The sequence below is a fragment of the Ostrinia furnacalis genome, unplaced genomic scaffold, assembly GCF_004193835.3.
Source record: "Ostrinia furnacalis isolate ACB-3 unplaced genomic scaffold, ASM419383v2 OfSCF5400, whole genome shotgun sequence".
NCBI lineage: Eukaryota > Metazoa > Arthropoda > Insecta > Lepidoptera > Crambidae > Ostrinia > Ostrinia furnacalis.
Genome location: NW_021135639.1, coordinates 714051 through 726388, shown reverse-complemented (window position 1 = coordinate 726388; position 12338 = coordinate 714051). Strand labels below are relative to the sequence as shown.

General features: G+C 38.4%; 2 protein-coding genes across 4 annotated transcripts; both read right to left on the bottom strand.

Annotated features, from left to right (window-relative positions):
• Positions 1-5: 5 nt before the first annotated feature.
• LOC114361078 (putative aminopeptidase W07G4.4) lies at positions 6-3029 on the bottom strand. The gene is made up of 5 exons (XM_028316001.1): positions 2674-3029; positions 1384-1488; positions 780-1136; positions 264-532; positions 6-222 (listed from the first exon to the last, which is right to left on the bottom strand). Exons 1-4 carry the CDS (start codon positions 2749-2751, stop codon positions 266-268), a joined length of 807 nt encoding a protein of 268 aa, XP_028171802.1. The 5' UTR covers positions 2752-3029; the 3' UTR covers positions 6-222; positions 264-265.
• A 1975-nt stretch (positions 3030-5004) lies between these two features.
• Positions 5005-12170, bottom strand: LOC114361077 (putative RNA-binding protein Luc7-like 2). Of its 3 annotated transcripts, none has more exons than XM_028315998.1 (8): positions 11921-12170; positions 11752-11846; positions 9640-9738; positions 9048-9266; positions 8761-8973; positions 7602-7861; positions 6806-6987; positions 5005-6649 (listed from the first exon to the last, which is right to left on the bottom strand). In XM_028315998.1, exons 1-7 carry the CDS (start codon positions 11979-11981, stop codon positions 6852-6854), a joined length of 1083 nt encoding a protein of 360 aa, XP_028171799.1. In that variant the 5' UTR covers positions 11982-12170; the 3' UTR covers positions 5005-6649; positions 6806-6851. The 3 variants fall into 3 exon arrangements, with proteins under 3 accessions (XP_028171799.1, XP_028171800.1, XP_028171801.1); XM_028315999.1 differs by lacking the exon at positions 11921-12170 and adding an exon at positions 11281-11359; XM_028316000.1 differs by lacking the exons at positions 11752-11846; positions 11921-12170 and adding an exon at positions 11267-11359.
• Between the last annotated feature and the right edge of the window lie 168 nt (positions 12171-12338).

Below are 12338 nucleotides of genomic sequence, written 5' to 3'. Positions count from 1 at the left end.
TAATCTCAAACAATTTATTACTCCGTTTATTAAAAAACATTTGTGTAATAAAATATAATATATCGTAAATAGTTATAAATCGATAGTATAAAGTATAACGTGTAAAATATTATGCAATATTATTGTACTGTTTCGTTAGAGCGTGCGGACGCCTGGGCGGTCACACGGAGAGCGGCTTGTAGGGCCGGCGGGGGGCCGGGCCCGGCGGGCGGGGCGGGCCCGGCGGGCGGGGCGGGCCCGGCGGGCCGGGCGGGGCGGGCCCGCGTCACACGGAGAGCAGCTTGTAGTGCGCGGCGAGCGCCAGCAGCGGCGCGGCGGTGGGCGCGCGCGGCAGGTCGCCGGCGCTGGCGGCCACGTCGAGGTGCGTGTAGCGCGCGGCGCCGGCGTGCAGCCCGGCGGTCAGCAGCAGGAAGGCGGCGGGCGCCTGGTGGCCGCGCGGCGTGGCGGTGGAGGGCCGCGGGTCGGCCTGGTGCAGGCGCTCGTCGCCGCGCCCGCGGTGCGCCGCCAGGTCCTCGCGCCGGATGGTCGACACCTGCCGGCGGGGATGTCGGTTCAGTGGCCACGCTCGTGCGGTCGTGATGGGGTATTCGCCCCCACCGCTGCACCGATCGATCGACGGTGGGTCAGAAGGGAAAATTTCTAATTTACAGGTGATTTAAAATTAATTAAGTTTTTAAGACCAGAATGAAGCGCCTCGTAAAAAAAGTTGTGCTTCAAAACTGTAGTCTAAAAATGAAATTTTGAAACGTTTCAGAATTCAGAGACGGTCGGCGCGTCACCTCGATCATGTCGCCCAGCTGCTCGCCGGCCGCCTGCAGGCGCTGCGCGTGGCCGCGCGCCGCGTGGTTGTCGAGCGCGGCCGTGTAGCCGTCGCCGTAGGCGCGGTGCGCGTGGCCCGTGAGCGTGGCCACGCTGTAGATGTGCGCGCCGGGCAGGCCGCGCGCGCGCTCGTGCATCTCGGCCAGCAGGTCGGCCATGACGAGCCGGCCCTCGGCGTCCGTGTTGCCCACGCGCACGGAGTCGCCGCGCCGGGAGCGCAGCAGCTCGTCCGCCACGTACGCCTCCTCGCCCACGGAGTTGCGCACCACGCCCAGCGCCGCCAGCACGCGCAGCCGCGGCCGCAGCAGCTCGCACGCCTGCGCACGACGGGCGGTGATTCGAGAGGCGGGTCTCGTGACCCTTCTGTTTATTTTTAAACGGAACGAATCACACAGTTCGCGCCTCACACGCGAGCACGTTGGATGCGAATCTACTACGAAATTCGAAAAAATATTAATTGTGACTGTGGTTTTTGACATTTTTCACTTGTCGCGCGACACGCCGACCGTCGCGCCGCCCGCCTTGATGTCGCACGTCCCGCCCTGCAACACGACGAGCGCTTGCCTTGAGGAAGCCGGCGACGGCCGCGGCGCCGCACTTGTCGCGCGACATGCCGGCCATCGCGCCGCCCGCCTTGATGTCGCAGCCGCCCGTGTCGTACGTCACGCCCTGCAACACGTGGGCGTATCTGTACTGTTGCATTACTTCGCAGAATCAATCAAATCTTGAACGTAAATACGGGCACACGACTTTTCAGATTAAGTAAATTCCACAAAAACACCTATATTGAAATATAATCTGAATAATCAATATTTTGTATTCATACTCATACTAATACGTCCTCAAATGAAGGGATTATTCCACTTTGTTCATCTGAGTGAAAATTGAATTTTTAGTGTCCTCATTTCACATCCGAACCATTTCACCCAATTTCATTTTCCAGGTTAATTGAGTCGATTAACGCAGTCGCTTTTGTTCACTAAGAAATTAATTAACATTAAACTGATTTTAATATTGAATGCCTCTTAATTTGAGAATTTAATGTAATGATTTAAGAATTTATATTGTATTTTATACGATTAGGTATTGTTTTGTAACGTAAAACCTAAAAATCCATTATTAAATTAAAGAACTTTATTTGATTACTTCCTGGACATGTTGCAGATATTAGAATGATTTTAAAATGTATTCTGTATTATAGTCGATTATTCCACATTTAATATTTGATTATTATTTAATGTAAATATTCTAGAATTTTTATTGTATACAGTTTAGTATTGTAGAAATAAAAATCAACTATTATTTTTAATTAAATATTGTACTTGACTACTTCCGGGGTATGCCGTCGATAAGTCGTTTGAGCTGATCGATTTTGACGAATGGAAGGGGAAGTGACGTGATCGCTGGCATGCCGCCGGACAGGAGCTAATTGGGTTGTAGCATTGGCACAGTAAAGACCTCAAATCCCTACGTATATAGTCCTAGTTGTAAATTGTAATAAATGTATTTTGGAATCAAAAAATAAAAGGTGTAAAGTATCCGAAGTTTATATTTTATGAAATTAACATAATGTAAGTATGCGGGTGATAAAATCCACTTGATCAATGAAAAAAGTCGCATTTGTTCACCTGAGTGAATTAATTCCTAGATGAACAAAGCCATCTATCCGCTTTAGTAGAATCGACTCACCTGAGTGAAATGGTTCCGAAGTGAAATGAGGACACTTAAAATTCCACTTTCTTCACCCAGCCCAGGCAGGAACAATGTGGAATAATCCAAATAAAGTACCATTTTAACGAAGTACTAAACAATTGATTATTTTACTTTATTATCTATCAGTGATGGTAGACTCACTTTGCCCACCAACATCACGGTCTGATCATATGACTCCGGTTCGTACTCCAGGAAGATCACGCAACCTATAAAAATCATTCAATGTATCATTATTACCCCAAGCCTTAGATTAATGAAGCCCCCAAACATAAACAACTCTCTTAATCGTAGAGCTGTAATAGGGTATTTTACTCAATGTAAGAAAAAAATATAAATGCATGTCTTTAATCCTATTAATATTATAAATGCGAAAGTTTGGTTGTCTGGATGTTTGTTACTCTTTCACGCAAAAACTACTGAACGGATTTTGATGAAACTTTACAGTATTATTATCTACTAGCGGCCGCCCGCGACTTCGTACGCGTGGATTCCTTTTTAGGGTTCCGTAGCCAAATGGCAAAATACGTAACCCTTATAGATTCGTCATGTCTGTCTGTCTGTCTGTCTGTCCGTCCGTATGTCACAGCCATTTGTTTCCGAAACTATAAGAGCTATACTGTTAAAACTTGGTAAGTAGATGGTATTCTGTGAACCGCATTAAGATTTTGATGCAATAATAAAAAATATTGGGGGCTCCCCATTCCCATACTTAGAACTGAAACTCAAAAAATTTTTTTTCGTCAAACACACGTCGTGTGGGGTATAAATTAAAAATTCATAAAATTCATTTATTTTTGCAAATAGGCTTTAAAAAAGCGCTTTTACACGTCCCAATATTAACCCTACCACTGCTTCGGGACAATAAATGGGCCAGTGCTGAGAAGAAGCAGCGCAAGAAACTCAGTCACTATTGTCAGCCTCCTTTTCAAGGTTTTACAGTCTTTAAAATATACAAATTATAGTCATAAGTATTAATGCGAGCTAGGTAGTTAAACATTCCAAACATTTTTATCCTTTATATAATCATCAACTTTATAGTAGCCCTTTTTCATTAAGGTGCTTTTGATATGTGCTTTAAATTTATGAATGGGCAATTCTACAACAGTTTGTGGTAATTTATTGAAAAGTNTAAGTAAATATAAGAACTATTTTGAGAGGCATGGTTCAGTAATCGAGCGGAGGTCAATAAAAAGGCAATCAAACAGTCCAATTACTAGCACGGGTCAACACAAATCAATCGGTTATTGATCACGAAACTTCACAAAAAAAACAAAGCAGAGAATATGTCGACAGATCGCCAAAGCAAAAAGCAGACAGACCTCGTATAAAAACACAATATTAAGGTGATGCCTTGCGAATATTGGGCGTTTTAAAGAAGCGCAGAATTAGTTTTAATCGTACTTTTCCTTTATCTTATGTTCTTATTTTGAAATATGTTATAGTTGACAAATAAATCTAGTATGTGGCTAGAGCCAAAACATGAATGGGAACAATTTTCTCGGTAGAAAATAATTCCAAAGATGACCCTTCTATTAANAACATAGATAAAATTGGTGTTTAGCTAAACAATTATATTTAAATTTTAGTTTTTAAGTAATTTTAATTTAATGTATTACTATAAAATATATTTCGTCATCACCATTGACATAAGATCTTACCATTTTAATAAAATCATTACCATTAGGAAAACGTCATTACCATTTTGTGAAAAAATATTTGGACACTTGTTACTTCTAAAATCACGATTGAATCTAAGGGCCTCACACTGATCTAAAAAGCTTATTGCTTAACCTTTCAGTTTAAGCTAGTTTGCACGCATCCCTGTTAAGTTTTTCAAAAAACGTAAAATAAATCCCGCGGAATAAAATCGGCGGATCTACCCCGCATCACTAGTTCACAGACTAAAAATATTTTTATGTCAGTTGGCCATATTTGATTACTTTTCTGCTGATTTCTAAAAAATTAGACTTGTACAGTCACGACATCTTCTAATTTCGACTGTTGTCGTATGCAGCCACATTTCTCTTTTTATTACTACAAAGGCATTTGCGACGTTAGTAGGTCGAAAGTCTTTTGTGCTACCAAATACAAACGTATCGAATAGTAAGAAAATACGTTCTCGTCTCGACCTCGAAAGATTTTCATGCTAAAGCCTGGTCCGTGCCGTGAGCACGTAGAATTTTGTCCAATGACCCCAAGCTACCCATCCTTATCGCTCGCGCGTAATTATATTGCTGTCGCGACTGACGGGCGCCCGCAGTGAGTGTGCGATGCGAGCGCGACAGCAACATAATTACGCGCGAGCGATAAGGATGGGTAGCTTGGCGTCTTGGACAAAATTCTACGTGCTCACGGAAGAGGCTTTAGCCGTATGGATAAATAAGTGTGAAAGAAAGAGTAAGAGCATGGAGGAGGCAGCACTAGCCTGCAATGTAATGTTTCAGAGTGATCTAGGGATTAATAAAAGAAAAATGATTTTCTAACATACCGATTTATTATAATAACAAAAAATATGTAGCACATCCTTTATAGCATTTTTACATAAAGTAACTTCCGTAATTTGAATGCTCGGGGTATTCCATTCAACTCGTTGTGCTATCGCTGACATATTTACTTATTATGACATGTTTATAAATATCCTTCATATCACAAAAATCGATAAAAATGAAATATACAAGGCAAAGTGCATTTTGAATAAAACTAAAAAGTCAAACATTTAAATCCTAATAAAACATAGATAGTATTATTTTCTACCTAAACTGATGAATGTTTCTTGTTAGAGATAAAATGTGGTTTTGAGCTTATCTTGTAAAGCCTTTGATGTATACTCAGAAAATAACGTCAAACTAAATACAAAGTAAAATAAGCCAAAACATAATTTCCCTGAAACTTATAGTTAACCTAAAAATAAAAAACTACGAGATTAAATTTCAAGACTTTACAAACTCAGCCACCCACCATCCTCGATTTCATTTTAATTTCAGTCTAAACATTAACAGCTACCTACAACTGAATGTGATAAATATCTTTATTACAAAATAAATTGTAATTTTATGTAATTATACTCACACATGTCAACCATGCATAAACCTACATGCCACTAAATTATTAAATCACACCTCTTATTGCAAAATTATTCTTATGCTTATTATTATAAACAACAAACAATCTATCGAGTGGATTACAAACTATCCAAATATTGCTTTTGTCTGTCAATCTAAACATGCAACACCCTTATCTGATTTGGCACATTCGACAAAATCATTAACATTATATGGATATGGCTGGACTAAAACACCCTGCACGAAAAGGCATGCGATCTCACAGACCCGGACCAATTTAGGAGGTAGTCGATGTAACAGAAAACAAAATAAGTGGCATAATTTTTTTTTAGGTTTTACTACGACAGGTCTTGTCAGCACCAGATTATGTATAATATAGACGCATCGCACAAAAGTAAGAAAATATTCAACATATAATCGACCTAAAAAGATAAGTGCAATATTGATTGCAGCACAACCTATTGCTCGCTTCTGGTTACCAGTTAAAATTGTACCAGTGGAGTCTCGATATGCCTAGTGTTTCTCGAGCTTAATAAAAAGTGCGTCCTAGGCACATCCGTAAGCCATACCAAGTGTAACGCACTTCAACAGTCGTAACCGGCGTATCAAATAAGCGTGTAGCACGCAGTCTTAAGTCTGTATAAATCCATGTTAATAAAAAAAAAGAAAAATTGACACAAACGTATGAAAAGTTATGAATTATTTAAACGAAATCGAAAATCCGAACAAAGAAAACTACTTAAAAGAACATAGGCTAAAGTAAGAGAATACATTTATGTCAAAGTTACCTCAACTTTTATTAAATTGGATTACAAACAAACCACTCGTATCATAGGAACTAAAAGCAAAACGAAATTAACTTTAAATTGGAAATGTTTAGATATCTAATGAGACGCGAAAAATGTCGCTAGGTATAGGTTTGTTTCAGAAGGCTGGCACGAACGATACTTGTTACGAAATAAGGCAGCACGTTACTCCTATGAATAAATTAACGGTAATGTTTGTATAGATACGAAAAGTATCATTTGTAAGCGTTCATCGATCATCGATATAATGTCGCACCTTCGGTAGAACAAGGGCACAATTGTCAAAAATTGCAGAAATGAGTTAAGTATGCAGAAATACTTTAAAAATGTGTAGCTAATAATTAATAGCTCTCCTGTAAAATTGCAAAAAGTGCAATTGTGCCCTTGTTCTACCGAAGGTGCGATGTGTTATTCGTGCCGCCTTGTTGGAACAAAGTAGGCGGGCGCGGCCTCAGTCGCGGCGGCGGTCGCGCGAGCCCGAGCGGTGCGAGCGGCTGCGGCGCGCCTCGCGCTCGCGGTCGCGCTCCCGCCCGCGAGACTTCTCGCGGGAGCCATCGCGCTTGCTTCTGCTGCGGGACCTGGTCCGCCTGGAAAAGTTAATGTTGCGTTAAAACGTCATTTGGCACAGATGATGTACTTGCAATAGGGCATGCCAAACCTAATTTTCATATTTCAGTGGCCAAGGGACATAGATGAAAATAAAACTGCCGGGAGTTCCACAAAATGTGTGAAAAGACTGACAAACAATGTAATGGCCGTTTGGTGTAGTGGTTTAGAGAACGGACTACTATGCCGAGAGGTCCCGGGTTCGATTCCCGGCCGGGCAGAAATTGAAATGATGAATTTTAATTTCTGTGACGGGTCTGGGTGTTACTATGTATAATATTTATGTATTTAAAAAAAAAATGTATATAAGTAGTATATCCGTTAAGTTAGTACCCATAACACAAGCATATTAATTGCTTACTTTGGGGCTAGATGGCGCTGTGTGAGATTGTCCAAAGATATTTATTTATTTATTTAATATTAATCAAGATTAAACACAGATGCACAATAGCTTTTCTTTAAACTGCAATGAGACTTCATTACCATTGCAAAACAGAAACTAACACAACTACATAACTTGAAACATGGATAAGCTTGAAATGCCATCGATTTAAAAGGATGTTTAGATTTTTACAACACGACAATGTCTCCTTACCTCTTCTCGCGCTCACGTTCCCTGTCGCGGTCGCGGTCACGCTCCCTGTCCTTCCCGCGCTCGCGCTCCCGCTCCCGCTCGCCGTCCTTCGCGCGGTCGGCGTCCTTGGCGCGGTCGCGGTCGCGGTCCCGGTCGCGCGCGGTCTCGCGGTGGCGGCGCGCGCGGCGGTCCAGCTCGCGGCCGCCGACGTAGTGCCGCCGGCCCCCGCCGCGCTCGCGTTCAGACGCCCCACGCTCCTCGCGACGCTTGTCTACGGTTTTCTGTAAAATATAACAAGACGGGGCTGAAAAAATATTATTGAAAGTTTTTACTCGAAAAAATCGACTGCCTCGGGCGACTTAGTGACCTTTGTAAGGCTCTGCGTTGGGCAAATATGTATATTTCCACCATAATTTAAGCCTTATTCACTTTGTAAGGTCGAAAACAAAAAAATATGCTGTGCCTTAGAGGGTTAACCCATGCACTGAACTGCATAGACATTAGTAAAGCTGTCGACATTTTCAAGTGTATAAGTATTACGCTGAGCCAATAAAACAATACAAGCAATAACGATAGCGTTGGTGAACATTATATCGGGCCGACAATTTAATTTTACCATCAATTGACTATCGTTTGTTAGGATTTACACTGTCACGAACAGAACAAGGACACTACTGTTGTCAATAATAACTAACCTGAACACTTGTAATCCATCAATCTAGTTCAATCAATTCTAAAATTACTTCAATAATCAGTAATCACATTTATCAATCCAGAATTTCAGCCCGACATAGTGTAAACCAGCTCATAGAAAACATCATAAGCATTAAATACATTTTGAAATAGTGTATCTAAAACGTACGTAAAGTGACATCGTTTCAAGTCACCTATCGTCTGCGCGTTGTAGGCCAGCAAAACCACAATTTCCTGGACCTTTCTTTATCAACATTGTATAAATAGATACCAATACTAATTATTTACAACCCATAATATAGTTAAAATTAAAAGCTATAAGTTGTTTTGCTTCAGCTAAAAATATAATATGTATAATAATGTTAATATAAAAAAATAAGATTTAACAAGAAAACCTAAGAAACATAATATGCACCACAGTAATTAAACAATAATATTTTACCAAGTTGTTGTTTCCTGCATGTAATTGTATATCTATTTATTTTACCTTCAATTCAGCAAGTTTTTCACGTATAGTGATAAATCCAAGATGTAATTTCCCTCCGAAATGATCGGCAAGACGTCTGTCGTTATCATGGATACCCAAGTATGCGGAGCACACTTCGCACACACGCAACTTCTGCTGTTGGTATGACGACGCAGGCATTGAGTTGCGGTATTCCTGCTCAGCAACGCCTTTCTTTTTACGCAACTCGTCAATCTAAAAAATAAGATTCATATTTAAATTTTTCCCAATATAATAAGATTTCAGTAATTTAAACGACCAATACGTACCTCTCCCATGAGTTTTACACTTTCTTCCACCATTCCCTCCTCTCCAAGGGCCTCCGCCCTGGCGAGCTTTTGTCCAATCTGTTCGGCGAGTTCATGGACTGCATTTGCTTTTTCCGTGACTTCAGCAGACAGTTCTTCTTGAGTCTCAGCGAGACGCTGTTTTGCCGCAGTAGTGCGTCTATCACAATCGGCAATGAACGCCTCTAAATGTTCCGTCGCCTTTAGGATACAATGTGAGATTAGATCAGAAATCTATAGTTTATTTTGTGATAAAATTAATCAAATGATTTATAAAACATAATACAAATACAAAAAAGTATTAAAAATTTCATAGTTAACTGCCACTATTGTGGGTATTCCTGATGCCTTAGAGCCAGTCCATATATCATTGTTTGAATGATATTTAAACTTACTAGAGCTCTTTACTACTGTTACATAATTATTATTATGTTTTGTAGTCTAGTAACTAGACTTGCCCCCAGACTCAAGATCGAACCGAATCCTCTGACCAAATTATTTCGGGCTACCAGAACTGTCTAGTCTAAAAATTACAAGAAAATATAGTTCAAAAATACACTATGCTGGTACTTACATCAATATCATAGAAATAGTCTTTGGTTTTGGTTGCTAACTCATAATCCGCACGCAGGGCCAAATCATGTATTTTAGGACACTCACCTAAATCCATACGCTGCAAAGAAAATTAAAATACATAAATAAAATCTGCCTCATTTTGACAAACATTTTTAGGGCAAAATTATTGAACAATCATATTTATTGCACCTTTTGAATTTGTTTTTATTAATAATACAAAGTAAAATAATTTTTGATAATCAAATTACAATTTTAAGTCCCAATATAAATATTTAAAAGACATAAATTTGCTTAATCGAATACATACAATATCGCCAAACTGCGCCCACGAACCAGGTTCATCCAACATAATATTTTACCAAATGTGTACTTACAAATTATAGAGGAAACTCCCATATACAACTTTAGTAAGTTGTTTCATCTTGGCATTAGACTATTTTAAAACTAAATTTAGTTGAGCATTTCTTAGGAATCCTAATAATTGAGCTAAGTGATATTACACCATAATATTTATATTATTGTCTACCTCGTTTATAATTTTATATTTTCATTATCTAGATTTTGCTAAAGTCTATTTGAGCAAACATCTAATTTGTATAGACAAATAGTAATAGTATTAAATTCAAATGTGTAATTTTTCCAAATTAAAATATAAAATAAACCTTAGCCCCCTTATTACAAAAAGTTAGACTCTTGTTGATCTCTGGTTTAAATTGACGTTTAGTATGGAAATGTCATTTTAAACCAGAGTTCTTCCCGGGTTTAACTTTTTTGCAATAAGGCCCTATTAGACTAAAATATCCCTGAGATGATAAAAAATATACTCCTAAATGAATTTTACCATGTTAGTTTGCCCAATACAAGAAATAAATAAATACCCATTAAAGTTGATAAGAAATAATAATTTAACTGTACAAAAACAGATAAATCATTACCAATAATATGGATAGGATAGATGTATAACTAACAGAAAATATGCATATCTACAAGAAATCTTTTGTGCAAAAATGCATATCTTCATGTGTAAAATAAGTATCAATAGCAGTCAAGAAAAAAGTTAAATAATTGAAATTGAAAATTTAACTAAAAACCTGCTTGATCTGACTTAATGTTGCCTGATAAATTATTAAGCATCTGTTCTGTTGTGTGTAAATAAAACTAATTTCAGGAAATAGGTGAATTTCAATGTCCTAAAAAGAAAAATACCTACCTAATTACCTAACATAAAAGAATAATTGAACTTTTTAAACAAACCAATATTAAATTTAATAAAATTTTGTTATAATTGTATGCTGCCTATGGAAATAATTAGTATCACTAAATTAACAGTTTTAATATCAAATTGTTTGATAAGAATGCTTTCTTACAAATTATTATTACATGCAAATACTATTCCGGTTTTTCTAGCCATGTAAATAGCACAGTACGTACCCAATGCAGTTAGAATGTTTCACCGAATGCTCTCACCTGGCTAGAGATTCTTTCATGTTCCTAAAATTTTACTGTACTCACCGAAGCAGCATTAGAAACCGATGGATATTTATTAAATTGTAAGTGCCTTATTAAATTAAATCCTGCTTAGCAGTAATAATACAATCAGCTAACTATAAATGTTTTATACGTACATCTTGGTACTTACAGAACAGCCTAACTCATACAATCTATCCCTCATCTGTTAAGTATTGTGATGAGCAATAAAGACTAGTGTTGGGCATTTTCTGAAAAGCATATTTCACCAAAGTTAATGCCACTCCGATGAAAACGATTTCCCAGCGACACTACATTACAATAGGGCAACAGTTATGGCAGAATAGAAATAGTCATGTACATCAGGATTTATGATCCTTAAAAATATTGAAGCAATATCACATAAAATACAAAAGAATATACAATCCGAATGTACATGAAGTGTCTGGAGACAGGAAAGAATCGAGAAGAAACATTCCCAAACTGTATTTCTGAGAAGTCATTAGTTTAAATTTACGGAGAAGAAATTATACTGCTTTGAAGAAATGTTAAATTTAAATTATTTATATCATGATCTTATAACTTTTGAGGATTAATGAAATCTCAGATTCCAAAGCTGTAATCATCATAAATTAAAACTTACCGTCGATGATAATATTTCATGAGGACAACATTGCAACAAAAACGATTTGCACACTGCATCATCATAAAACTTTACTCCGTGTTTATCGGTTTCACCTGAAATAATTTAAATTATATAATAATGTCAAATGATCATAGTTTGGTCATGCATTAAGGAAATCGAAAAATACCATTGCGCGCTGTGCCCATCAATTGATCTAACATCGCCCTCATTTGCTCGTGTGCAGACATGATGAATGCAAAATGGTTGTACGACGATATTCACAATCTTTGAATAAGTCTTATATTTGTACATGTAAAACCACAGGAAAAATACTCTCAGAATATTAAAACGAACAACATTTTAATACACCACACGCCAACACTTCAATCTTGTTTTTTCGATTGCCCAACCAAAATGGCGTCAAGCGAAAGTGTAGACCACAGACAATATTTGTAGCTTTTTCTACGAACCAAGTTCACGGCTTATCTCAGGTTAATTTGAATTAGTTGATAACAAATATTAGTTGTACACTTTTAATGTTTTCATGACATTCGTTAAAATATAAAGTAAATTGTCATCTATCAGCTGTTTTTTGTTGTGACAAG